Source organism: Meleagris gallopavo, chromosome 11, assembly GCF_905368555.1.
Source record: "Meleagris gallopavo chromosome 11, MGAL_WU_HG_1.1, whole genome shotgun sequence".
Lineage (NCBI taxonomy): Eukaryota > Metazoa > Chordata > Aves > Galliformes > Phasianidae > Meleagris > Meleagris gallopavo.
In genome coordinates this window covers 5,656,972-5,683,338 of record NC_139414.1, presented here as the reverse complement: position 1 = coordinate 5,683,338, position 26,367 = coordinate 5,656,972, and the positions used below count along the sequence as shown (strand labels likewise).

The 26,367-nt window shown below is 36.2% G+C and overlaps 1 protein-coding gene across 2 annotated transcripts in view; it reads right to left on the bottom strand.

Moving 5' to 3' along the window:
- Positions 1–26,367, bottom strand: part of CLSTN2 (calsyntenin 2) — a 313,998-nt gene that overhangs the window by 66,757 nt on the left and 220,874 nt on the right. For both annotated transcript variants that reach the window (XM_085233258.1, XM_085233257.1), the window contains exons 3-7: positions 21,365–21,560; positions 18,115–18,323; positions 11,745–11,894; positions 3,247–3,432; positions 310–558 (exon numbers count right to left, since the gene is read on the bottom strand). In XM_085233258.1, coding sequence (XP_085089384.1) covers positions 310–558; positions 3,247–3,432; positions 11,745–11,894; positions 18,115–18,323; positions 21,365–21,560 — 990 coding nt within the window. The remainder of the gene's footprint in view (positions 1–309; positions 559–3,246; positions 3,433–11,744; positions 11,895–18,114; positions 18,324–21,364; positions 21,561–26,367) is intronic.

Here is a 26,367-nt window from a genome sequence, read left to right as displayed (position 1 = left end):
CTGAAAGAGGGTGCAGGAAGATTAGTGAGCTGAACTATCGTCAACGCTTTTCTTTAGGCTAAAGTGTTTCAAAGCAATACACATCTAAAAGACAAAAAACCCAACAAATCAAAATTGTGTTTTTTCCAATATTGTGCATCATTATGTTTCTAGTGAAAGCTATATAATATCTTCCAGAACTATGCCATATTCGTTTTATGGAAGCATTATGTGCAAGTTAATAAATAAGACCCAAATCAATATTCAACCTAACTACTTATAGAGCTTCACCAAATATGTTATGCCTTTCTCCTCAATAGAAAGACTCACCTGTCTTGTCAGAATTGCAGAGAATAGTCTCCTTCTCAGCTCTTAGTCCTGGGCTAGGTCCGTGTTTCATCCACAGAGAGATGGTGAATTGATCAGTTAAATTCTTTGGGACTATTCCATCTGGGATTTTGGCTCCTTGTTTTCCATCAAATTTAAAAATCATGTCATTATTATCCATGACAAGCCCAGCCGTCCAGTTAGTTGTTGCACTGGGAGATGGTAAGAGATCAATGGCACCTGAAAATGCTCCTGCAAAAGGCATATAATTAATAGCAGAATGAGAGACTAATGAAAAAGCTGTACAGATCAATTTACCATGGGTGTGGGGCCTGATTCACACGCCTATATTATTTTCATATCCCAAGCTTCACTGTCAAATTACATACACATTATTTAGTAGCAAGCACGCTCAACCAGTAAAAGCAGTAGATGAAACACATACTGCACAGTGACTACAGAAAACATTACGTTACTTCTCTTAGCAGTTTCTCATTATTTCCTAAAATTCATTAGTGATATTTCTTCAGTTATTTCAAGAAGTGTTAAGACTAAAACAAAGTTTTATACTTAAACAGGAAGACTTCACATCCTCTTTCCCATCTGCACAGAGATATGCAGTATATGGAGGTGATATGTATCCAAATTGAGTACAGTGGATATGAATGTAGAACAAGTGCCCCAATGTCCAACAGAAAGCAATGGATTCTCATATTGTTGGTATGAATATCATTGCATACATTGAATATTCACTGTATAAGAGGTAGAATCACTTTAATGCTGGATTGTGTCAGGGTGTAGTAGCTCCATGTATTGTTGCTTAATGATAGATACAGGACTTCAGTGGTACTCAGAACTCAAATTAGCCCCTCTCCAGAATGTAAATCATTAGTAAATGGTTTCTAGTTAAATGCATTTATTAGTTAGAATTAACGGGGGGGGCAGGGGGAGCAACCCTTGAGTCTTTCACATATTGTTTTTTACTATTGTTGGATGACAAGGTAAAAAAAACACTTCCTAAAATGCTCTGAGGCACAATACTAATAGGTCCTTGACTTTAAATGATTTGGCTGCAATTTAATCAGTAAAACTGCCCACCTTTACTGTGAAAAGTAAGTACGCATTACTGAATTACTGAAAGGCAGAGCTGAACTATCAGTCACATAAAAAAAAAAGTGAATTTTAATGCATGGTTCTCTGCACCTGAATCCTCTGCATTTCTAACTGACAAATTAAGAACTGAGCACAGGATTTATAAACTGGATCCTCAGTTACAGAGAGACAATCTTGCTTTTTATATGGCGCAAATGAATACTTGTCTCTGATCATTCAATTCTGCACTTTCTGCAATCACACAATACTTCACTGATGGAAAAAAATGCAGGGATTTCTTCCTTCACTAAGAATTTATTTATCCAACCATAAGATAAAGTAAGATCATTGCTAGAAGAAAACTGTTTTCCATAAATAATTTATTTAACCTGCTTTCATAAGATTACCTGTTCTCTCTACAGTAAGGATGGCAACAAAAGCCAAGTATCAAAATGTAAATCTTTCTTAATGCAATTCTGATGTAAAGTTCACTTTCATTTTAACCTTTTTATCAAAGTCCTATTATCAGTTTCTATCCTGCCTATACTTCTCTATGAACAAATGGAAACCTTGGTCAAAAAAAATGCTCTTTCAATCAGTAAGACTTTCCCCACTTCCTTTACATACACTTTTTACGTTCTATTTTTTCAACTGCTTTACATCCCATTCCTCCACAGATATGCTAAGCTAAAACTGGAAGTTCATCAGTATAGTTAGATTCTGTCCACTCGCTCATACACTGCCTGCAGATACTACAATGCCATTGTTAAACCTGTGGCAATGTACTGACCATTCTGTTTTTAACCTGTTTAGGTCTACACATGGTACAGCCAGCCACTGAATTAAAGTTTGACATTGGGGAAAAATCCAGTTTATTCAGTAGAAAAAGAGAAAAACTTGAAATTCAATGTGCTAGTCCTTAAGATTTAGCAGGTAAAGTAATGTTAATAAGGAGCTGCTCATAGTGTTCGTGCCATTTGCAGTACAGGTCTGCAACAGGCATAAAACAATGTGCTTTTTGCTACCAACATTAAGTTCTTAGAGTCAGCGAAAGTATTTGACTTAAGCTATAATGTATTTATTTTTATTTTAAACAGTAACATTTTATGAAATCAGTTTCAGGGTCTGGTCTCATAGCTTTGTTCAATCTCTCAATTCTAACATCATGAATATGATGATGCATACAAATGGTAATGGGCTCTCTCTCTTTTTTTTTTTTTTTTAGGACCTTAGTTGGACAGAGATAGAGAATTAAACTAAACAATTTTCAGGTTGAAAATATTTTGACGTTATGTGAATTCTGTTTCTCTCCTTCATGTTTACCTCTTTTCTCAGACCCCACAAGTGTTTCTTAAATATTTTTCCTCAAATTATTGCCCGGAATTTCCTTTATTTTTGTTTGCTTTTGCTCTGGCATAGTACTTAGCAGCAGAGCAGAAAGCTGAGTGAAGAAGACTTAAAACAGAAGATAGATTCAATTATGAAATCCTATGGTTTTCGTTTGATGGCCAGTTTATATGTGAATTCTCAATATACTGTCACAAAAACAGAATTAGTACCAAAGGGAAAAAAAAATGTGAAAGATGTAGGATAAGAAAATAGGAAAAAATAAAGAAAGGAAGAGCGGGAAATGAAGAAAGAAAAGTAGTAAAGCAGGACAAAGGCATGAAAAAAAAAAAAGTGAAAATAAATGGAAGAGAATAGGGCGCTAGTTAATCATCAGTTCCTTGATTTTCGTTGCTACAATAAAAGATGAACCAGCTGAGCTAAATGCATATATTGCATGCTTACAAGCCACAAGGATTTGGCACAACAGATTGTTACATTAACTGACAGCCATGTTCATACCACATAGTTTCTGCAGAGATTTTTCTGAGTAGGTTTCACGATCACAGCCCTTTCCAATGTAGTTGGTCTGCAGTTCAATTGTTGTATGTATTGATGAAACTGGGCCATCACATGTTTCTAGATGAATACTGGGAAACAACGGTATGCTGCCAGAACCAGGTTTGTATTCAATACGTTTGTTCCAATCTGGAAAAGTACAACAACAAAAAATTCAAGAGAGATTAAAAATGGGAAAGGAATTATGTAATTTTAGATGTCATACTGCTATCAAATGCCCCTGGCTAAGACAAAAATCATTTCTTTTATTAATATCCTATAAATTTGATTTTGCTTCACCATCAGACTCTACTAAGTAATACCACTAAATCACACAAACATGAGTTACATATTCTGACATAACTGCTAATCAGTCTGGGTCTCCAATGTCCATGCTGATATGACATCCTGCAAGCTAGCTCTACTGAGATGGGGCTGTTGGCTCCACTGAATTTGGTTAGATTTCGTAGTTTAAGATAAGAAGAAATATCTCCAAGGACCTGCAATAGGCATCAGTCTTACTGGACTGTGTCCAAAAGCTAATATAACATGTTTATAGTGTACTTCTTGTCTTTTAATTTTGTTAAGTATCCATGAGTGAAAGTTGCAGCTCAAAAGACTACTCATGCATTTAGCTAGGTCTGGCTAAGCTGTACTTGTGCAGATGTCTCACAGCCAATAACACGTTGAACAATCACCTGCCATAGGCCACCTGGACATGGTATACATACCACTGTTTCTCAACTGAAGCATTTAATTTTTTAAATCCAATTAACTACAACTTGCTTCAGAGAAATCCTAAACAAGCATCATTAGTTAAAAACATGAATTTTTGGCTAATTCCTGTTCATATTTCAGCCAACTGTAGCCAGCCTACTAAAGAACATAAATGACAATGCCACACCAATACAGAGATGTAAATAGTTAATTATTTTGAAGTCACAAAACTATTCAGCTCTGCTACCAGAGCGTACCATCTGTGTACCTGTAAAATTTCCCACCAGAAATACTCTTGCATACATAGTTAAAGTTCCTCTATTTTTAGTCCTAGGTAAAAGAAGAGTCTATAAATGGAAAAAAAAACTAGGTCCTGGCAGTCAATGAAATTTCTTAAAGCAAATGTACAGAGACAAATCTCTATGAATTCAGTAAGTGAAAAAGTTTGGTGTTTTTCAAGGGACTTAGTTTTCAGAAAGTTTGAAGAGTGCTCTATAAATACCATAACAAAATCTGGCAGTTCAGGCAAAAACTTTGAAATGCAGAGCAATCGCTAGTCCAGAGTACAGACAAAAAAGATGAGATGGTGACAATCTGCATCTGCATTGGGACTCTCAGATTTTCTTTGTGACTTTTAATACGAATGGTGATGACAAAGCATTTTGCTTCTATGAGGAAGCTGAGACTTCAAAGAAAATTCTGTAGATATTCAAACTATTTTTAGTAGAATTTTTAGGACATTCCCGACTGAAAAACAGCTATGACTGCTTTACTGCCTGTGCACATATCAGCTGAGCTACTACTGTAGTACTAATTTTCAGGTAGTAACATTCCATATAAAGTTAGATTTGATCTGCAATATTGCATATATTTCTCTTTACTGACAATGTAAACAGTTCCCATTGAATTACAAGAATCATAAGGGATATCATTACAACAACAGATTTATCTTTCCAATCTATTTTTGAAAGTTGAAATTAACATTTTCCAATCAAATGTGAGCAGGAGATTATTTCAAATACTTAAGGTAAAAATAAAACAACTTGTTTTGAACATAAGCTAATAATGTAAGAATTAACAAGTATTATTGCTTTTTCTAATCTCTTAATCACAAAGTAGTAAAGCATATTCCTCACCAACAAGAAAAATAATAGTCAAATCTGTATCCCAGAAGCTTTCAGATTTCAGACACTTTCTTGTTTCTCCGTTATAACTAATTAACTGGCTCTCATGCAAAATATTCATAATTGGGAAATGTAACTGAATTACTCACTGTAACTTATCTACATGCAAATGCACATGCAACTGCAGATACATGAAGAATGCTTTATATAAAACACAATAAATAAAATGTCTCAACTCATATGGAAGAATAATGGTACTCTATTACTGCTATATGGGCGTCCCTTGAATTGGAAGAGTTGTTTCATTTCCCGATATTACCTTTTTACTTGTTAAAAATGATGACTTGTGACCAGGAATCATAAGCCCTGAATGTTCTAAATTACCTGCATTTTTCTCAGCTCTAAATTGTAAAACATCAGCTACACTTGAACTAATGTCTTTGTACCTTGGTCTCCTGCAGCATCACAGATTGATCCAAAATCCTAAGTCTCACCTGAACTTCTTTCACTGATGGAAAGAGGCTTCAGCATATATTTAAGAAGTCAGCCAAGGACTACCCCAAACCACACACAACGCCTTCCCAGGCAGGCACGGGGCGGTAACTGGGATACCTTAAAGTTATTAACACCTTTGCTACTGTCTTATTTATATAGTAACTGTCCCCGTGGCATTTCAGTGTCTCAGATGCCTTGAGGTTGAGGCCAGCATCTTCTGTATCTGACTACTAGTGAAGTTAGAAATGTTGAAAAAGGCATAGAATCAGAACAAGCAAAAAGAACTGGTGGTAGTGTGGTGTTTTTTTTTGTTTGTTTGTTATGAGAAAGAACCAAATCTTTCATTTAACACTGAATGTGGCAAAGTTGGTTATTTTACTTTCTCCCAGAATTGCATCCTCTATTGGACACATTCAAAAGACCAGCACCTTCCCCTTAGGAATGTTGTGGCAATTTTTCAGTTCCTCTAGAATTGATTCAGAGGAAGAACCTTATGTAACTTAAGTTTGCGAAGACTGAATTTCAGAACTGGTATTTTGAACTGGATCTTAAAATGTGACTCATGTCCATGCTTTTCAAACAGTCAGAAGACACAGTCCCATCTGAAACAGCAGGCTGTGCTTGATTAACTAAACTCAAACAGTATCGTTTGTCCTTTGGCACAAGCTAATGTACAGCATTACCACATTATAGTGCAAATTTAGGAAGGTAAACACTGACTCCCCAGTGTGGGGGGAAGTGGGAAGCCAATGGCAAAAACTTGATTAAAATCAGCCCTCTTTAGCCTGGCAAAAGACAGTCTTCACTTGGATTTTTTTATTCAACAAGCCTTACAGAATTCTCTATAGAGAAGGCAAAAATGGGTTACTCTGAAAAAGTAAAGCTTGTGGAACACAGGGATCCATCTAGTAAGGATCCTTATGAATCTACCTTGGGATTACTTGACTTCTCTATCCCTGATCTTGACGCAAAACTGTATTAACTACTGTTGCTGATGAAAAAACTGAAAGGTAATCCTACACTGAAAGTTAATGTGGAAACAGAATATACTGAGCACAGGACAAGATGATCTTGGTAACTGGTGTTAAAGAAACATTGCTTTGTGGTTATGATACAAAGTACCAGTTCATGCTCAGGAACTTCTTCAGTAAACTTGTGCATCAGTACTAAAAGAAGGAAACGTGGAAAAAGAGCTGATTCCATTAGGTTAATAGTACACCCATGAACCACCAGTCTGATATGACCAGGCAAAAAAAAAGAGTAAAAGACATAAAAAAAAAACAACACTTATATGGAACATTCACGTGTATTTAGCCATAAGACATAAGCAGAATTAGCTGAGTAAATGCAATTCTAGCTTAAAAATGAGATTGAAACAGATCTGTCTGCTTTGTCTGGTAGGTAAACGGAAGAACAATGCCAGAACAAGTACTGAAAATGAGTATAAACTCATGTAACCTGTGAGCCCCACAACTAGAGGTACTCAGCAATTCAATTAATTTTCAAATGTCTGAAAAAGATAAGACTAGGTATTCTGCTAAAGAGTGTGATTCAATTTAACAGCTCAATGTGAGCATTTCATTATAATTACCCTGATTTAATGACACATACACAGCAGCTCCAAGATTACAGTGGCATAAAGTCATAAAGCAATAACTTTCATTTCAAAAAATGAGCAAATATCTTGTACAGCTAAGACAACACAAGCATTACATTTTAAACTGCCAGGTGCATGCATGGAATGAGATTGGAAGTCAATTTATATTTACTGAAGATATTTATTTGTGGCGGCTTTTTTTTTTTTTTTTTTTTTTTTTTTTTTTTTTTTTAAGTTTTTAAGTTTTTAAAGTTGTTCCTCAGGAGTAGGAATAGTTTTCTGATTTTGTTCTGTGAAGTTTCTGTACCTGACCAACCTCTTTCATGCAAAGCCTACTATAAATAGCATGTATGAAGTATGCGTACTCACAAATGTTCTAACATCCCTCTGCTACAAAAAGAGAAGGCCCTGCCCTTCTCTGAACAAAAGATTATATTTCATCAAGAGAAGCAAGCTGATGTGACCTTCATATGGTCTCTGAATGACTAGCTCACCTGAAAGAGATTATAGGAACGTGCTTTTTGGTGGCAGAAAAGCCATAGGTCACCACCTTAATAAGCCATAGATGCCTTACAAATGGAACACACAATATCTTTATAAAAATCTTTGACAAGAAAAGTATGAATCTATTAGGTAATTCAATAGAAGTTTCTACTTCCAAAGTACTTTTAAGTAAACACCAAACACAAAGTGAAATTGAGGATTTTTAAGGAATGTATTACTCTGCTAAAATATATTGTGCACAAAACTCAGGTAATTGGGTACATCTTTTGTTCTGCTGTCTTTGCTATATATTGACCTCCCCAAGATAGCCACTGGGGCCTGACTGGGCTGGGCACTGGTTGGTGCAATGTAAGAAATGTCATGGATATAACAAAAACTGGGAAAACCAAAAACCAACCTAAAGCCATCATTCAGTGGTGATAATCAGCAATGGATAAGTTCCATAAAACAGAATTGTGAACAAATAAACTCTGAGAGTAAATAAATCAACATTGTGATCAACAACAATTAAACATATAATATTTATAACCAATTATAAACTAATTTGCTAACACGCTCTGGTCAGATCTGCTGTTACCTCAACCCTTTGTGCCTCATGCTGTGACAAAAAAGTCAGCTGTGGTTTCATCTGGCAGGCAGCTCAGCACCACGCAGCCATTCACCCACTCTCCCTCCCCAGAGGAATGGGGGAGAGAATTGGAAGAAAAAAAAAGTAGAACTTGAGAGTTCAGATTATGACAGCTGTTACAGGAAAAGAAACAGGAGGAGAAATGAAAACACTATACAAAATTACACAATGCAATTGCTCTCCACTAGCTAATAAATGTCCAGCTGAATCCTGAGCAGCCTCCAACCTCCTCCCGCCAACTCCTATGATCTGGGATGTCCCTTTGGCCACCTTTGGACAACTGTCCTGGCTATGTCCCATCACAACTTTTTCTACACTACCAACTCCTCTCTGGTAGAAAGCACAAGAAACTGGGAAGTTCTTGGTGTAACAACTACTGCTGAGCAACAGCTAAAACACTAGTGTGCTATCAACATTATTCTCATCCTAAATCCAAAGCACAGCACCATATTTGCTACAGAGATTCCATCCTTGCCACAACCAGGACACTTATTCAACCTTCCCTTTTTGTTTTGGAAAAGCCAGAATCCTCCAACACTTTCTTCAGGTATCCTGTTGTTTGTTTTTGTTTTAGGGGAGGTTTTTGGTTTTTTTGTTGTGCCTCTTTTTGTTTGTGCATTTTATGCCATTAAAACTACATTTCATCTGAAATCGGTAGTTTTTAGGAACAACATGACCTCAATTCTGGCTTTATTTCCAGTAATTGAGCAAAAATTCAAAAATCTCAAAGTATAGATTAGGTTCTTATATTACTCTGCTATTTGTTTATTTATTGTGGCTAAACTCTTGCTTTTCTAGTACGTTATTTAGCAAATTGTCTTATTTCATTTATTTCTGCTAACCCAACTGTGGGAGAATGATTCCTTCCGTTTCATGGAACTGGTCCTGCAGGTAATGAAAACATAATACACTATTATGGTATTATTAACAGGTTAAATGAACATGATCTAAGTTACAAATTTTTGATTCTTATTTCGCCTATGACCTGATACTTTTCATAAAGATGCTATACACATATTTAGTTCTCTGTTGCTCTCTCCTGAACTGACTTAGACAGCTATAGCTTTATAGCAGTCAATATTAATATGACAGTAAAAGTACTGCAACAAAAACAATCGTTCTGGAAGTGAATCAAAAAACGCACACTGAAGCAAAAAGCATATGGTGTCTGCTCTGTGTCAACAGAACAAGAAAACAAAAGTAGAGCCTAAGAGGAACAGCTAGAAACACCTAGAATTTGCAGATGATAGTACAGAAATCTGTTGCTTAAAAAAACCTGCAAATGTATAGATGTGGAGCTGAAATTATTTATCACTGTCACATAACCTTTCCTCAACTGTAGTCTCCATTGTTATCTGGTAGTAAGTGCTCACCTGGGCAATCAGCAACTATTTGAAGTTTAACAAGAGCAAGTGCCGTATTCTGTGCCTGGGATAGGGTATCAGGGAAGTAAAAACACTGTAAATATCTTCCATTCTTCCTCCCTCCCTTCTCCCTAAGTGATGGAAATACTATCAGTAAGCTTTTCTCACTTGATTTCTTTCTATCAGCACTTACTTAGTCCTTACAGATATTGGTTCAAAATGAAAAACACCATCAAATATGTGACTATCTTCACATTTAGAAATAATAGGATTTTAAAAACTGTATCTCTAAAACAAATGAAGAAATTTCTGAAAGAATTATGCTGCATCTTTCTTTCAAATAATAATTATTGACTTGATAGTTAAGAACTAATGTCTCACACTCAGTTTTTATTTAAGTATCTTATACCCTGAGAATACCATCATTTGCAAATACCATCCACTTGCACCATGTGTCAATCAACCCAGAGACATGCCAGCAAAATGAAGCAGTCACCTTGCTGACAGACAGAAAGATACAATTCCACAAGCAAGGAATAAGCTAACGTAGAAAATACCTGAACTATCTGATATTTCTGCCCTGCCTGTAATAAAGATCTATCATCAAACTTAATCAGACAGAATGAAGAGAGAGTGCATTTGTGCTAATTTACCACAGAACTACCAAGTCCAAATTCAAGCAAAATGAATATTAGAAAAACACATCCTTCCTTACTAGAGACACTTTAGTCAAGCTGCTTTAAACTATCACATAGTGCTTTTTTGTTGTTGTTGTTTTTAAGAGGTTGCTTCCAGCTAACAACTTGGCTGCCTGTCATAGTGGTTAATTTAACATACAGTCTTACTTCTAGGGGGAAAAAAAAAAAAAAAATGTTGTATGCCTAAAATAGAAGTTTAATTCCAGATTTTCATTAGAATCACAAACCTCACATAATTAAAGATAAACCAAAGCATCAATAAATGAAAATAAAATGAAAATAAAATGAAAATAAAACCAACTTTATTTGAGGTTGTTTGTAGTGTATTTACTTGATATGAACACGAATGATCACCCGAAGTATATTTGATACTTGATCTCTTATATAGCTATGACAATAGTTGGCAATATAAACATATCATTACTGATATCTCTTTGCAAAAATTATTCAGTCACTAAAATTCCCTAGTGCAAATGAAAAGTCAGCAACTTTCCAATAGAAATTCTAAGACAAAACGCGTACTAGTGATTAGCAATGACTCCACAAAACTGAACAGAACATTTTCAAAGTGTAGAGACAGTATTAGTAATATGGCATAAATCAAGAGCTTTTGTTATAAAATGTGGAAATACTTAGTAGTGTTATATTTTTATAAAAATGCTTTTTGAAATATTTGATGAGGGTGGAGGCATCCATGAAAAAATAAAATGTGGTTCTGTTTTAAATGAAGACTGTGAAAATGGAAGTCTTCTTGTGAAGTCTTCTAGACAAGAGGCCTCAATTTACAAGTTAAACACTTTTTTCCTTAAGCGTCAGTTCTACAAATTCACCTGCAAGTGTAATAGTGAAAATGATTCTTTCCTCCTGGATTATTCTCTTTAAAAATTACAGTTTTGAACATCAGATTAGTCCTGAACGAAATCTCCATAATGTGGTTGTACGAAGTTGATTTTTCCTTAATTCAGCCTTCCCTTTCATCTTAATTCCTTCTACTCTGCATCTTCCCACTTCATCATTAGCTAGGTTTTTCCTCATTTTAGATGGCAGACTGCAGCTTCTTACAACTGTTTTTCAAAAATAAATTCCCACTGAACTCTCTCAATATGATGACAGTAATCAAGATAAACTTTGCCTTTTGTACGCAATGCAGGTTAAACAAGCCCTCACTTTTGCATTTGTGCATAAATATAAAAACAAATTCCAAGGAGAAAGACGAGTCAGAATAATTTTTTAACCTTTCAGTATATTTAGACAGAAAATATCATGTGTGCGTTTGCTTGCTTGCCCAGGGATAGAAGGGGGGTTGGGTGAGATATACAAGCTATTAAACCTTACCTTGCCAGCCCGGTTTGCATACAGGTTTGACGTTAACTTGCACTAAGACATCTTCTCTTGCATGTTTTTGTCCACAGTCAAAAGCTGTCACCATTATCTCATACTGATGCTGTTTATCATAGTTTAGCTTCTCAGTGTTTCTGATGTTACCTATAGATTCAATAAAAGATAATATTCAGGAATTTTTGACCAAGCATATGTGGATTATTGCATTCAAGGTAGAGTTAATCAAATCCTAAGCTCTTTGGAAGACACAGGACATCCACAGGCAGGACAGTTACAAGGAATGGGCAGTACTTTATTTCTTTACTGGATGAAGAGAAGTTATTCGACAACTTTACTAAACAACTTACAACTTTACTAGTCTTTACTAATGTAAGGACACATATGGGCACGTCTGTATTAGCAAACACCTGCTCAATATTTTCTGAACTAAGACTATTTGAAGATTAATATTCAAATGCAAAGTATGAGCAGATGCAACCTTATTTTCCACATCTTCCCAGAACATGCTGCCTTAATGTGGCAGCTGCACCTTGCACTCGAGATCTAATGCTGAATGTAACTCCAGCCTAAGTATTTTTTCCCCGTAAAGTTACTATCCTTTAAGTGAGAGATATTTAACCCCTTTCCCTGGATTTTAAAAATAAGGTGCAGAATCACCTTCTACATAAGAAAGCTCAGCAGTATTTGACACGACAGAATTGAGCTACCACATGGAAAATAAAACTCAGCAATAACAGAAATTACCTGCTGAACCTGACACACACCTGACAAATCACCTGTTTCAGGATCAAAGAAATAACTTTCACAAAGAAATGTCTTTCTCAGAGTACTTCCTGCAAGACTAGGAGATTACTATGTAACTGCATGTAATTAAAGAGCTTAGCATTTTAATTCTGCCCATTTCCACTGAAACGCCTTCATTGCTTAAGCCAAAATTTGAGATGGTATAGTGTATTTGACATGTCTGCACTTGGTTGTTATACCATCTCTTTGAATGAGAATGCTTACTCTGGATCAACACTCCACCTAAATGTGTAAGTACAGACGTGCCAAATTGTTCGGGCTAGATTTGAAATGAGGAGCACCCAAATCCTCAATTTCAGTCAAATATCATGGTCTGATTTCCATAAGTGCCAATCAAAGTACGTCACTGACACTGCTTTTGTTTTCTTTTAAATGAATTTAGAGACTAGAGAGAGAGCAGACAAATGAACCTTCCTAAGGAAGTCTTAAACTAAACATCCAATAGTAAAGACTTCTAATAAGTGTCTCTCTGATGCACATTTATCATCTTCTCAGAGCCTAAAACTTTTCAGACTACTATTATAAATCCTTTTAAAAGCTTTTCAGGTCAGGATGGAAGAATACTTTTGTTGCAATTATCACTGACTTACAATTCAAAATTTGTAGTTTAAAACTGCTCTTACTTCTACAGTCATAAATTAGGCTCATCCCATATTTTGTGATGATTCTCAGTCTTTACTTTTCCCTTACTGAGCACGGTACAGAGGGGGGAACAAGTCCTCTCACCATTTTCTGTATCTCAAATGGAGAAGGAAGACAAGCTAGAGGACAGAATGGAAATTGTTCTATGTACTACAGCTTCCTCCATTCTCTTTCACAGGCATCTTGCTAGGCATTCTTACATCTGCCATTCCCCTCATCATCACAAATGCAACTGCAGGAATGATATCAACTTCATTATTTTTGAGTCAGTAATTAACAAAACAACAGAACTCGAATCTACCCATTTTACTCTCTTGAGTTTCTTGATCAATACCTGTCTAAGAGGATTTGGTGAAAAACTGCCACTGTGTACACAATTATTCATTTAGTATCTGCTAAGTTGTTCTTTATGCATTATACTCTTAAGAAATTTTTAAGCTTCCCTATTTGCTTCTCTTTGGTATTATTTTAGTCCTTAATCATCAGAGATAATTCAAAAAATCAAAATTGGCTAAATCAAAAGCTAGATTTTGCTTAGCAGGTTAACTGTCCGCTAAGATTGTAAAACATACACCATATTGACATTTCATTAAATCCCTCTTCCAGATTTATACTTCATTATTGTCTTTTAAGATTTGGACTAAAAAGATACTGACTATTAGCTGTTATAGAGGGTCATTTGGATGCCCTGTAGATATTACTGCAATTCATTGATACCCTAAATATGCAATTTTTCTGTTATCTCTGATGCTTTATACTACTTTGTTAATTTACAATTTATGATTAAAAGTAGACACAGATGGTAAGCACAATAAACACTAAGCACTACAGCACTGTAAACAAAGACTAATGTTTTAGCGATAGACTGAGAATTTCTATTTGCATCTTATCCATGAACAGAAAGGTAATCAATAAAAAAGGAAATTTCAATGGGAAAAGTTAAGTACTTCTCTACACAATACACAATTAATTTTCTTCAAGCTTTCTAAACATTGGCCTTTTTTCCTGGAAATACCAAGAGCTATAACAGATTTAAAAACAAAACAGAAAGCTGGTAACTGACAACAGAAATATGAATATTCTTGTGTGAGGACTTACACATTTGCTCTCCTGTTTCTTCAGGGTCAGTTCTGGGAATAGTTTGATACAGATTTCCTGTTTTATGGGTATCTTTCATCCTATTCTAAAGATCTTATTCACAAGAACGGGAGAAAGACTCAACTACTCTACTACTGCAGTTCCCATCTGAATGTCATGCTTACTTCCTGTATATACTGGGAGTATGAACTTGAATCTCCTAACCCTCGCATGATACCAGAGCTAGCAATGCTGCACAAATGGCTTCAACATCTCAACATCCCTGGCAGCAAAGAGCCACCAGAAGCTGTATTTGACAATATGTCAATAGGAAGACTAGTATGACTTCCTTTCAGAAAGCCAATGGAAAGAAAGCATGATTTAATAAATAAATAAATACATACATAAATAAAAACTGCATGCAAATAGTTAACTATAAAGTTTCATTTTTTCTGACAATAGCAGGATTTTAGAGGTCCTAACAGAGATCTCAGTGCTGTAAAGGTGACCTTGCAAGGTTCTGCTCAGGTCTCTTTTCTAAGATAAGTGACCTGACAAAACCTGTACTGATTTCATCTTCACACTGAGCTATCTGAACATTTATTTCTAAGCACTTCCCAGGAATTGGGCAAGTAGCTTCCTCCTCTGTAAAATGGGTATAATGATAAGTAATAGTTACCAAACATCTTATCCAAAGTCAGAGTGCAGTTCAGAGTCATAACAGAATTAGTGTCTAAACCTGAATTCTTGAACCATCTGACTGTGTTTCTTGTCCAGGCAAAAAAAAAAAGCACAAAAATATTGTTGTGCTGACATCACACATAGAACCAGTCATTATGGTTTAACTACTCTGTTACGTGAAGAAAGAAAAAAAAAAAAGCTTGGGCAATACTGACATGATGATAATTGAATTGATGATTGGGATTCTCTGCTAAGACAACTAGACTGAGCTGCACATGCAAGTCTCTTAAAATATATTTTATACCTTTTGTCCTAGTTCTTTGTACAGCAAAGCACAGACTTTTCCTTTGCCACTATATGGTTGCATTTAACTGTATTTTTCAGATAAGAGTTCATTACCTTCTAAATTAGGCTCCATATACAAAAAGATCAATCTTAGGACTTTCTTCACATGAGATAATTTAGATCAGAAAGAAATTAAAAGCACTGAGTCAAAGTTGCCAAATGTAAATTAGGAAGCTTTACTTTACTTTTCTTTAGGTGCATGACCTACTAAGGTCTTTACTGAATGCTGCTTCCCGTGTCAGTGTTTATCAGTTTGTACCTCACACAATTTGGTGATGTTAAGTACACTGTGCATGGCTGCAGTCTGGAGCGTTCTCTCTTCCATTCTGTAAATGTTTTGCAATGTGTAATATAATTTTTCAATACAACAAAACGTTCTCTGGACTGATATAGATACAAGAAATAAATTCTGCCCAAAAAGGAAATGATCTATCAAAATGCAAAAGCTGATGACAAAGCATGTTCATCTACCTCAAAATCTGTTAATAGCTATTTTCACAGGTTTGTGGTCAAAAGAAACATCTCAACATATGAACCGATAGTTGCATTTTTTTTTTTTTTTTTTAATTACAAACCCTTTACTTTTGGAGAATTTCTGGGAATTGAAATACCACACCCGTATTTCTGAAAAGTGGGGAAAAAAAAAGATCACTTCCACAAGACACAATGACATGACTTTCACTAGAATGGAAACCCTAGATTGGTTTCTCATAAAGAGCAGAAAACTATAAACAAAATCCTAATTAGCACAGCATTAACAGACACAGTCCCAAGCATCTCATACATCTATTTTAATATATCCCACAGGTAACAAAAATGGGAACAATGCCAAAGAATTTGCATCAGAGAAAGCTTATATCTGCTGGCAAAGAGACACATTCTGAGCAGTGAAATGTGTTGGAACTAAGCAACATATTTCTGTCACAAAATAAAAGTGCAACCATCTATTCTCTGTCTCTAATCCCAGTGGGCTTAAGCAATCACCATTATCTTAAAAAATTGCAAATTAGACTGCAATTACTGTTGATTATGGCAGCAGTGTTCTTTTAGTGAACAAATAGATCAAAGAGTTATTAACTGAATTCATGACCAAGAAACTGCACGTATTATAACCTAACACCAATTATTCTTGGTCTTTAAAGTCATTTTTAAGTCAATTTCTTGTTGCCTTTGCTGGAAAGCAGGTCACAAGCACATGGGGACAAATATGTAACCAAAGACACCGGACATTTAATGTGCTTTTGATCATGCCTCTGACATAAAAAAAAAGCTGTAATTGCTCAAGAGCCAGCTGCACTGTGAGATAAGACCTGAAAAGGCATAAGCAATTGGAATGTCTGCTCCATACAATGCTCATTTTTGTCTATTATTTAGCCATTATAAGTCACAAGTCTGTTCATGAAGCTGCCTAAACAGCTCAACATTTACCTAAACACAGACATACTCATGATTACATCTTTTATATTGTATATAGAATACTTGCCTCCAAAATGATGGTATTAAAAGAAGTGGTCTTTTTCCACCAACACCATTTACACTGCACTGATGCTAACAGATTATTATCTTTTGATGCTCAGCTGTACATTACGCAAGAGCTGTGCAAATAAACATGCATCATTTTTGAACTGGAGAAAGGTGGTTTTTTTTCTCTTTCTCTAATAAAATATCCCAATATGAAAACGACTGCTTAGAGAAAATGTAGCACCATGCATGTTTTCAATCTCCAAATTGGCAAAAAATCAGATAAATCAGAACACTGCTGGCTAGACAAACAGGTTGTTTGTTTGGGGAAACATGTTCTGTAAGCACAGGAATTTATATTTTCTATTTTTTCACAAGGGTGCACATGTGAATACTGATAACTAAAAACAGTAACATGAAGGATATTTCCTTCAGTACCACAGTACGGTGCACATATAGAAGAACTTCCCATGGGTCCATCATGGGTCTCTGCCCCAAGTACAGAGAAAATAGCACTCCTATTTAGAAAACGATGCCAATATGGCACTGCTGATGCAGTTGAAATACAGAATCACAATTTTGTATTGTCTAAAGCAAGCAAAGAATGGGGAGGGAGAATCCTTAGCTCATTTTAAATGCAGCCCAGCCACTTCTCCCAAACTCAGTGACTTTCCCCGGTAAGAACTTGACTAGGAGAAGCAAGAAGATGACAGGTAGAGAAGCCAATGTCAGAAAGTGCACCATATGGAAAACTTACTATGGTTCATTATTTTTTGAGATGTTCATTTAATATTATGAAAACCAAGTAAAAAATGAACCCTTGAAAAATGTTACTACTTTCCCAAAACATATTTTATTCTATACTGCAGAATAGGAGACCAACTTCAGGAAGCACCACAAATGATTAGAGCTGCGAACTACTAAACACAGTCAGTATAGTGTCCGTTCTGCATTTAGAACCTGTTCCAAAGAGTTCAGAAGACTGGGACGAGTCATAAACCTGCAAATAAATTAAGTAGGTCTACACGTTGCATTACGAAATACAATCTCCTGCACAGGAAACTAGATTTTAGACAACTAAGAGAACAGACTGACTGTCAGAGAAAGGTACTGCACATCTAAAAACCCATTTTTTCATATCCATGATGCATATTATTGTGGCACTTTCTGACCACATCAAACGTAAATAATGTTACAGTTTCTTCTTTCTCAGAGATGAGAACACTATTAATTTCTTGAATTAAAACTCAAAGGGCTGGATTATCATCTGATATCAATTATTAATTATACACTATCTGCAAAAAATAACACTGTCTGTCCCAGAAATTACAGTCAGATCCTTCTCCATACTCACCATTTCTATCGATAGCAAAAGGAACATCTGTTGTGACAATTTCATAATTGCAGATCTGGCTATACTGCGGGGAACAGTCCTCATCTATGGCTTCTACCTGCAGTATGCTGTCATAGATCTTTCCCTCTGTCACAGTGGCCTTATACATACTCTCCTTGAAAGCTGGTGAAAACTCATTAACATCCTTTACTTGGATATGGACAACTGCCCTAAAACAGGTAAGAAAAGAAATCAAAGAGAAAATAGTTTAGAATGACTTCAAGTAAGATCATATTATTAGCAGTTTGTTTTCCTAATGTAAAAGGACTGACAAAAAATATATAGAAGAACATGTCAACATTTGCTAAAATTATATTATTGAATTTCTGTATTTAATTTGCCCAACTTAATACCTTAAGTTTCTGTAGGTAAAAGCAGTGTGCCAAAGGCATCAGGGAGAGGAACTCAAAGGGCTCCCTGCTAAAACTGTGCTGCCTTTTAACATGGAGCCCAGCAGAAAGTTGGTGACATTACACCAGTGCAAAATGGGTCAGTAAATGGAAAAAAACACACACACAAAAAAATATTAAATACTTATTACATAAAAATTGTCAATTTATGGAACTCTTCAATATGAAGTATTTCATCCTCTGCTGATTATAACTACCTAATTACTTAATTAGCTACAATATTTGTAACTTGCCTTCTAAAGGAAATAGTTGCGTCAATATTAAAAAGTGAAATGCTTGGTAGCATTTTAAGAGAAAAATGATGCAACACAAGCTGCATACGGATGTAGGTCTGAGATTCCCCATTAATCCCAAGACACTAATTTACTTGCAAATCTAAGAACTGGATCCTTGCTGTTAGCACCTCTTGTCAGGATAATGACTGCACCACATTTTCAATATGCACATTATGGTAAGCCTCTGAGAGCCAAAAATAAGAGATTTTCTGTACTTAACGTGCTAACTCTCAGAGTACTCAATTGAAACAACTTTGTATCTGGTTGGATAAGCTGGGTAAGGGAAAAAGGAAAGGGATGTTCCAGATCAATGGCAGAACCAGGAATAGGTGTTTGGACTCCAAAAGCCTAGCTTAGTCTGTTTATTATACAAATGAAAGAAAGCATAGCAAAGGCTGGTCTGAGTGAGCCAGATATAATGGCCATGATTAGACCAAATTTTCCAAGTCTAACACTCAGTAGCTTGTTACTAATGTGAGTGAAAAATGCTATAAAAATTAATAGTATTGAGAAAAAATTGTTTCTGTAACTTGATGATTATCTGATATTACAGACTCTTTTCTAGATATACATTCTTTTTAAACATCCTAAAAGAGTTTGGAATGCATTACAGAGCTAATGAAAATTTTAATTGTCTGGATGAATAAAAGGAAGACCTATTAATCATTTAAGCGGTTCTTAGCAAAATGAATAGTTGTACAGGAGTTATACATCTATATCTGAGTTAATGACAAACGGTCTGGAGCTTGGTTTCATGACTTGCAGGATGAAAAGGGTACTGCCTTTATTTAAAAGTTATACAGGAAACTAGCTCCACAGTAAAAAGTACCACTTATTCACCTTGAATACCCCTTTACAACTAGAGGATGTGAATTCCTCTGGGACTTACTATCCAAAAGCTGAGGTCAGAAATCCACTGTGCAAAGGCAACACTGCAATAGCTTATATATATGCACATACTAAAAAAAAGTCAATTTCCCTTTCCTACCATTTCTAATCAGATGAACTGAGAGAATACTTACTTAGAACTTCTAAATACCAATTAAAAGCTAGGTTCTATTTCCTGGATGATCTGTTTAGTCAATGTATTTAATATAAAAGCAAGAATGGAAAAGTTAACCAAAACTGAGATACACTTCTCCACTTAAACTGTGATTCTGTTAAAAGCTTCAGCTGGAACCAGTGCAGAGTAGTCAAACTGTCAGAGGCAAAAAAGAAAAAATCTCTAAAAGAAAATAGGAATTAAAAGCAGACAGACCATTGTGACAACTAATTATCTTGGTTTAACTGCTTTCGACATGACTACAGTATAAATTAAACATATATATGATATCCTGATCACCAAATTGGAGAAAAAGGGATTTGATGGATGGACCACTCACTGGATACGGAATTGGCTTTCTGGCTGCACTCAGAAAGTTGCGGTCAACTGCTCAATGTCCAAGGGCAGACTAATGACAAGTGATATTCCTCAGGGTTCAGTGTTGGAACTGGTTTTATTTAACATCTTTGTATGCTACATGGATAGTGGGATCGAGTTCACCCTCAGCAACTTTGCAGATGACACCAAGCTGAGTGGTACAGTTGACATTCTAGAGGGAAGGGATGCTATCCAGAGAGACCTGGACAGACTTGAGAGGTGGGCCCATGCCAATCTCATCAAGTTCAACAAGTTCAAGTGCAAAGTTCTGCACTCGGGTTGGGCAATCCCAAGCACAGACAAGCTGGGTGGAGAACGGCTTGAGAACAGCCCAGAGGAGAAGGATTTGGGAGTGCTGGTTGATGAAAGGTTCAACTTGAGCCAGCACTGTGCATTTGCAGCTCCGAAGGCCAACCATATCCTGCGTTGCATCAAGAGAAGTATGACCAGCAGGTCAAGGGAGGTGATTCTGCCCCTTTACCCTGCTCTCGTGAGACCCCATCTGGAGTATTGTGTCCAGTTCTAGAGCCCCCAACACAAGAAGGACATTGAGCTGTTGGAGTAAGTGCAGAGGAGGGCCCTGAAGGTGATCAGAGGCCTAGAGCACCTCCCCTGTGAGGACAGGCTAAGGGAGCTGGGGCCCTTCAGTCTGGAAACGAGAAGGCTCCAGGGGGACGTTATAGCAGCCTTCCAGCACCTGAAGGGGCCTACAGGAAAGCTGGGGAGGAACTTTTCATAAGGGCAGATAGTGACAGGACAAGGGAAAATGGCTTTAAAGTGGAAGAGGGTAGACTTAGACTAGATATTAGGAAGAAATTTTTTACTGTGAGGGTGGTGACACACTGGAACAGATTGCCCAGCAAGTTGCGAATGCCCCCTCCTTGGAAGCACTCAAGGCCAGGCTGGATATGGCTTTGAGCAACCTGGTCTAGAGGGAGGTATCCTTGCCTACAGCGAGGGTTTGGAATTAGATGATCTTAAAGGTTCATTCTATCCCAAACCATTCTATGATTCTATAAAAAGGATTCCTTCAATCTGATTTGTACCGTAGAGTAAATGTACAACAAAGCAAATAAACAAAGCAAATAAATGTCATTTTCACCTACTTGTGAGATTTCTTCCAGTTTACTCCACTTGGTCCTGATCCACAATCATAGGCTTGAATGATGAATGTGTATTCTTTCTGCAGCTCACAATCAATAGGACTTTTTGCTCGAAGACGACCTTCTCCAGATGTCTTGTTAAGCACAACAGCTTCAAATGGCATTTCTTGTCCATGAATTTTAAAAGCACATATCTCTCCTGTGAGAAATAAGGTAAATATAACACAAATATTAAAATACTTTAATACAAGTACAATACAAAACAATCATAATCTAATGCATCATAGTACCACTGGAGATGTTAGCACTGATCTGTATTTCACATGCTGTTATGGATGGAGTAATATTGACTCAAGTATAAGATTAACATGTATCTACGAGGGATGGTGGCCATGCATCTGTGGAGAGTGATGGAGTGAGAGCAGCTCTGTTCATGTCCTTTTTGTTCTTCTGTCACTACAGAATGGTTTCTTAACACTCTAGAAACCATTCCTTAGATATGGCACCAGGTTAAATTTTGAGCTAAGACGACAGTGCTTAGTTAAAAGAGAATAGCAGAAAGAAAAGAGAGAATATTTTAGAGGTGATCTTTTCTAACTGCTGTCACTGCTTCCTGCAGACACTTGAGCTAGCAGGTGGTAGCAGATGGTAGCTAAACTGCAAGAATCTGAACAGTAAAAAAACTAATGATGCAGAACATAAGCACATTCAAAATATATCTTACTTTATTTACAGACATATATCATCTTTATCATCTTTGGAACAGAAGTAGTCAGAGGAACACAGGCAAGCATCCCTTTTGGACACTGCAGTCACCCATGCACACTCACAAACCCATACATGAATGCCTTCTTGTCAGCAACTCACAGCCTCCCAACTGTCTCCTAACAGAAAAGATCCACAGCTTCTCTTAGAGGAATACTATGTAACAAAATGGATGGCAGAGCAGGGACTAAAAAATAGATTTGGACACAGAAGCTAAAAACAACAAAGAAGGTAATACAGATCTCAAAGGGGAATGAAACAGCTTCCAGTGATTTTTCTTCATATATATGTGCATGTATGTATGTATGCATGCATGTATGTATGTATGTATTACCCTTTATACTGATGGCAAGGATATGCATGCTGAACTCATTTTTAGCCACCCCAGAATTCAACTTTAAAAATGGAACATTTATACAAAGACCAACGTGGCTTAAATATTTTTATGACACATTAAACACATGCTCTTTTATGAGCAAGTCAGTCTCAAGACATGCATTATGGATTCAGAGCTGTATCCCAGTCACATAATCTATTTCCATTTATTTCCAATTTACACTTGCAGACTTTTTGCTATCTCCTTGCCAATCATATCTGAATCAACTGCCAAATTCTAAATTAACTCTGAATCTGTGACCTCTAATACAAGCGTTTACTGACCTCTCTCTTTTTGTTCTAGAATATATTGTTTGTTTTTAGAGAAGGTGCTAGCCAGTGACTTTACAGAAATGACAGTTCATAATTCCAATTACAAAGGGAATGAAAAAATGAGAAGGATTTAGGTGTTTGTGTTTCTAGAGGGATAGGTGTGGAGGGTATGCTGAGGGTATATCAACAAAGGTCTTCAGGATATTCCCTCAACTACCATACTTCCCTTGATTACAATGGGAGCTGGAGCTGAGCTCAGCTACCCGCACTGACATTTAGGCAGATGAATCCCACTCTTAACTCTTGCTATCAGTCCTGTAACTGCTTTTACAGTGCCTACATGCAGTTATTTTACTAATTATGAGGCATAGAGAGAACACACTATCTACTTGGACATTTGCTCACTCCCTCATCAAATGGCATGGAAGGGCTGTGTGGTATTTCAGGATGGATAAAGGATGTGCTGTATTCCAGTCTCTCTTCAGTTTGTGCTCAGTGAGCCTGAATACGGGGGCTGTTGAAGAAGGAACGGATTTTGTCTTGAAAGTCAGTCTCTGGAAAAGACTAAGTGCTTGCATCACCATATAAGCAAGCTTCACAGTACTTACGATCTGTTCTATAGGAAACAAAGCATAAGAGAAGGCTGAAGTGAAGCAGTTTGTTTACCCTTGATCACAGGCACCAATCACTGAGTTTGTACCTCAATGTTGTTACAATTTTTCTCTCTGAAAACAAAAACTATTCTAATGTCCATGCAACTTCAAACTGAAGTGTTCATCTAAAATGATACTGTGCATTTCAGTTTTATAAGTGTGGGACATTTAATGGAAGAATACCACTTCTTGTATTCTGTAACAGAGGCCTCTCAATAAAAATAAGCTATCCTCAGATGCACAATCTGTCAACAGAAATCCTAACTTCAAGTGCTTTGCATTTATTATTTTATTGATCCACTGTTTAAATGTAAACAATGCAGCATTTGCAGACATCAAGCCTACATTCTTGAAGAACAGAAATAGTTTCAGACAGGAAAAAAGCAACATCTGCCTTTGTCTGAATGTTTATCATTTTTTCCTTTCCAAATCAGAGGACTGATGCAAAGCAATTATAGAAGCAGGACAAGTTTAATTAGTTCTCAATGAGTATTTTGGAAGGTTCCAAATCCTGCTTGTATGCTAGATACTCCAGCCTTATTTACAGCTCTAATTTTGTCTTCTATGTTCACATTTGCCTAAGATAAAATAATGACAGCTGCACAAATACAGGGAGATATTTGTAAATACGGTGCAAAAAAAAAAAAAAAAAAAAAAAAAAAAAACAACCACCATGCATATACTTCTGGATTTAGGTTACAGCAACCTATTATTTTCATATAAATAGCAAATGTTTTTAAGAAGTGGTAAGAACTTTCAGAGAAGCAGTTGTGCTATTTCTGAAGGAATAAGTTAATTCTAAAAGCATATAGTAATTGTAATGAGTAATATTTTTAATAGAATTGATCAGCTTTAAAAAAATTAAATAATATCCGTCTCCACAGTGTAAGGCACGCACAGATATATGGAACTACTGTTAGACATCACAAATACTTTCTTTAAAATATAACAAATATTATTTTTAACTGCAAAATGGAACCACTGGGCTTTATTTTTTAATCCCAGACAGGCTAACCCCAGACCCAGCTGATGCCTGTAATAACTCTGCCAAACTTATGTTATTTACCAGGCTCATAGATTGCAGTTATGTCATTCAACGAGGAGATGGGTCTCTGTCTTATTCAAACTCCCTGTTTAAGTTGCAGAACAACCACCTTTGGGACACTGACACCACTCACTTTTTGTTTCCTTTGTAGTGGTGCTTTAGAGTGCAAACTGAGATACTGTTTTCCCCAAATGCAGACAATGCAGAAAAATAATACTAAGTTTTATTCTTCATTTCATTTGAATGGGTTTGGGAATAGAAGTGTATAGGGTTTATTGATCCAAATGGTGGTGGCAGTGAATTCATGAAATAGGTACAAGATGATGAAACCACATAAAGGCAGATCAACATTCATGATATTTTATAGCAATTGAATCCAGAATAAAAGGAAAGTACCTCTTCTCCCAGTGCCAAGAGGTACAAGCTCCTGGGTTTCTGCTGGATTACTAAAGTATCTCCTCACTTTGTTAAGAGTTGCTTCATGTAAATACACTTTCTAACTAAATTCTGACATTATGTTTTCTCTTCATATCATTCAGACGATTATTAGCCATTAGCACCATACATTTTTGCATTATTTTGAGAAATTTGGTAGAAACCAATAGGTTACTAGCAAAGAAATATTAAGTTCCTTTGTAAGAATTATACTAGCCTGAAAATGCTATTGACAGTTTCTTGTTACAGAAATATAACCAACAAATCTTTCCATCATTTAGAAATTCCTATTCAGCTACATTTACACAAGTCTTAATCAACAAAATTGTATTACAAATCACATAAATAAACAAAATGCCATTTGATTTCAAAGAAATAAAAAACAATGTTACAATTTTAATTGCAAAACAAAATTATTGAAATTATTGCCTTGAACTCAATTTCAAAAGTTTCTAAAAATTATATATTTGCACTCTTACTTTGCCTTTCCCATCAATGTTTGCTTTTAATTCACGTTCTATTACATCAAGAATACTGAAGAATGCAGGGATCCCTAACATTTGATCATTTTGATCAGTAATTAATAAAACAGAACAGTTGCATATGAATCAGTAATTACAAAAGTTTTGTTTAACCAAAGTTCCTGGCACTTTCTTTCTGGCAGCCTTATGATTGCTGATGAGTACTGAGTATGTGTGTGAGTGTACACACACGTATTTGTTTCTCCCGTTAACTCCAAAACCACTTGCTGATTTCAGCTAAACATTATGAAGATTAGTTGCTTCCCACAGTCACTAAGTAATTATGCAGCTGCACAATACCGAGAAACTACAGGAATAGTGAAAGGGTGTCAAAGAGGTCATAGATGGCAACCATTCACATCAAGACCTTGTAAAAGCCCAACAACAAGAAAAGCTGCAGTTCTATTTTTCACTATTTTGATAGCAGTAAATCAAAAATGAGGCACAAATCTGAAGGAAACCAGGCTTCATTAGTTCACTGCTAGCAAAATGACTGATTAATATTCATATCCTTTTTTCTGATATTATTACTCTCTAGACCTTTACTACATTTCTCTGCACATTTCCTTGAGATGCACAAATCAGTATAGCTGATCATATATTTAGAATTAAGGATGTGTCTTTATTGGTTTTATACATCCTGAATAGCATAAAATTCAAGAAAAACATTGGGTGCTGCACTTGGGACAAAGCATTGCTGGACAAGGCACTGCCGTGGAGATGAATAACTGGAGAGCAGCTCAGCAGGAAGGGGCCCAGGCTGCTGGTGACAGCAGGCTTGGCACAAGCCAGCAAGTGTGTCTTTACAGCAGAGGGGCAAAATGCTTTGGGGTGCACTAAACACAGCATAGGCAGTCAAAAGAAGTGATTGTCATGCTATATTTTGTACTGATGCAGCCTGACCTTGAATATTGTGTGTAGTTCTGGGCTCCACAGTGT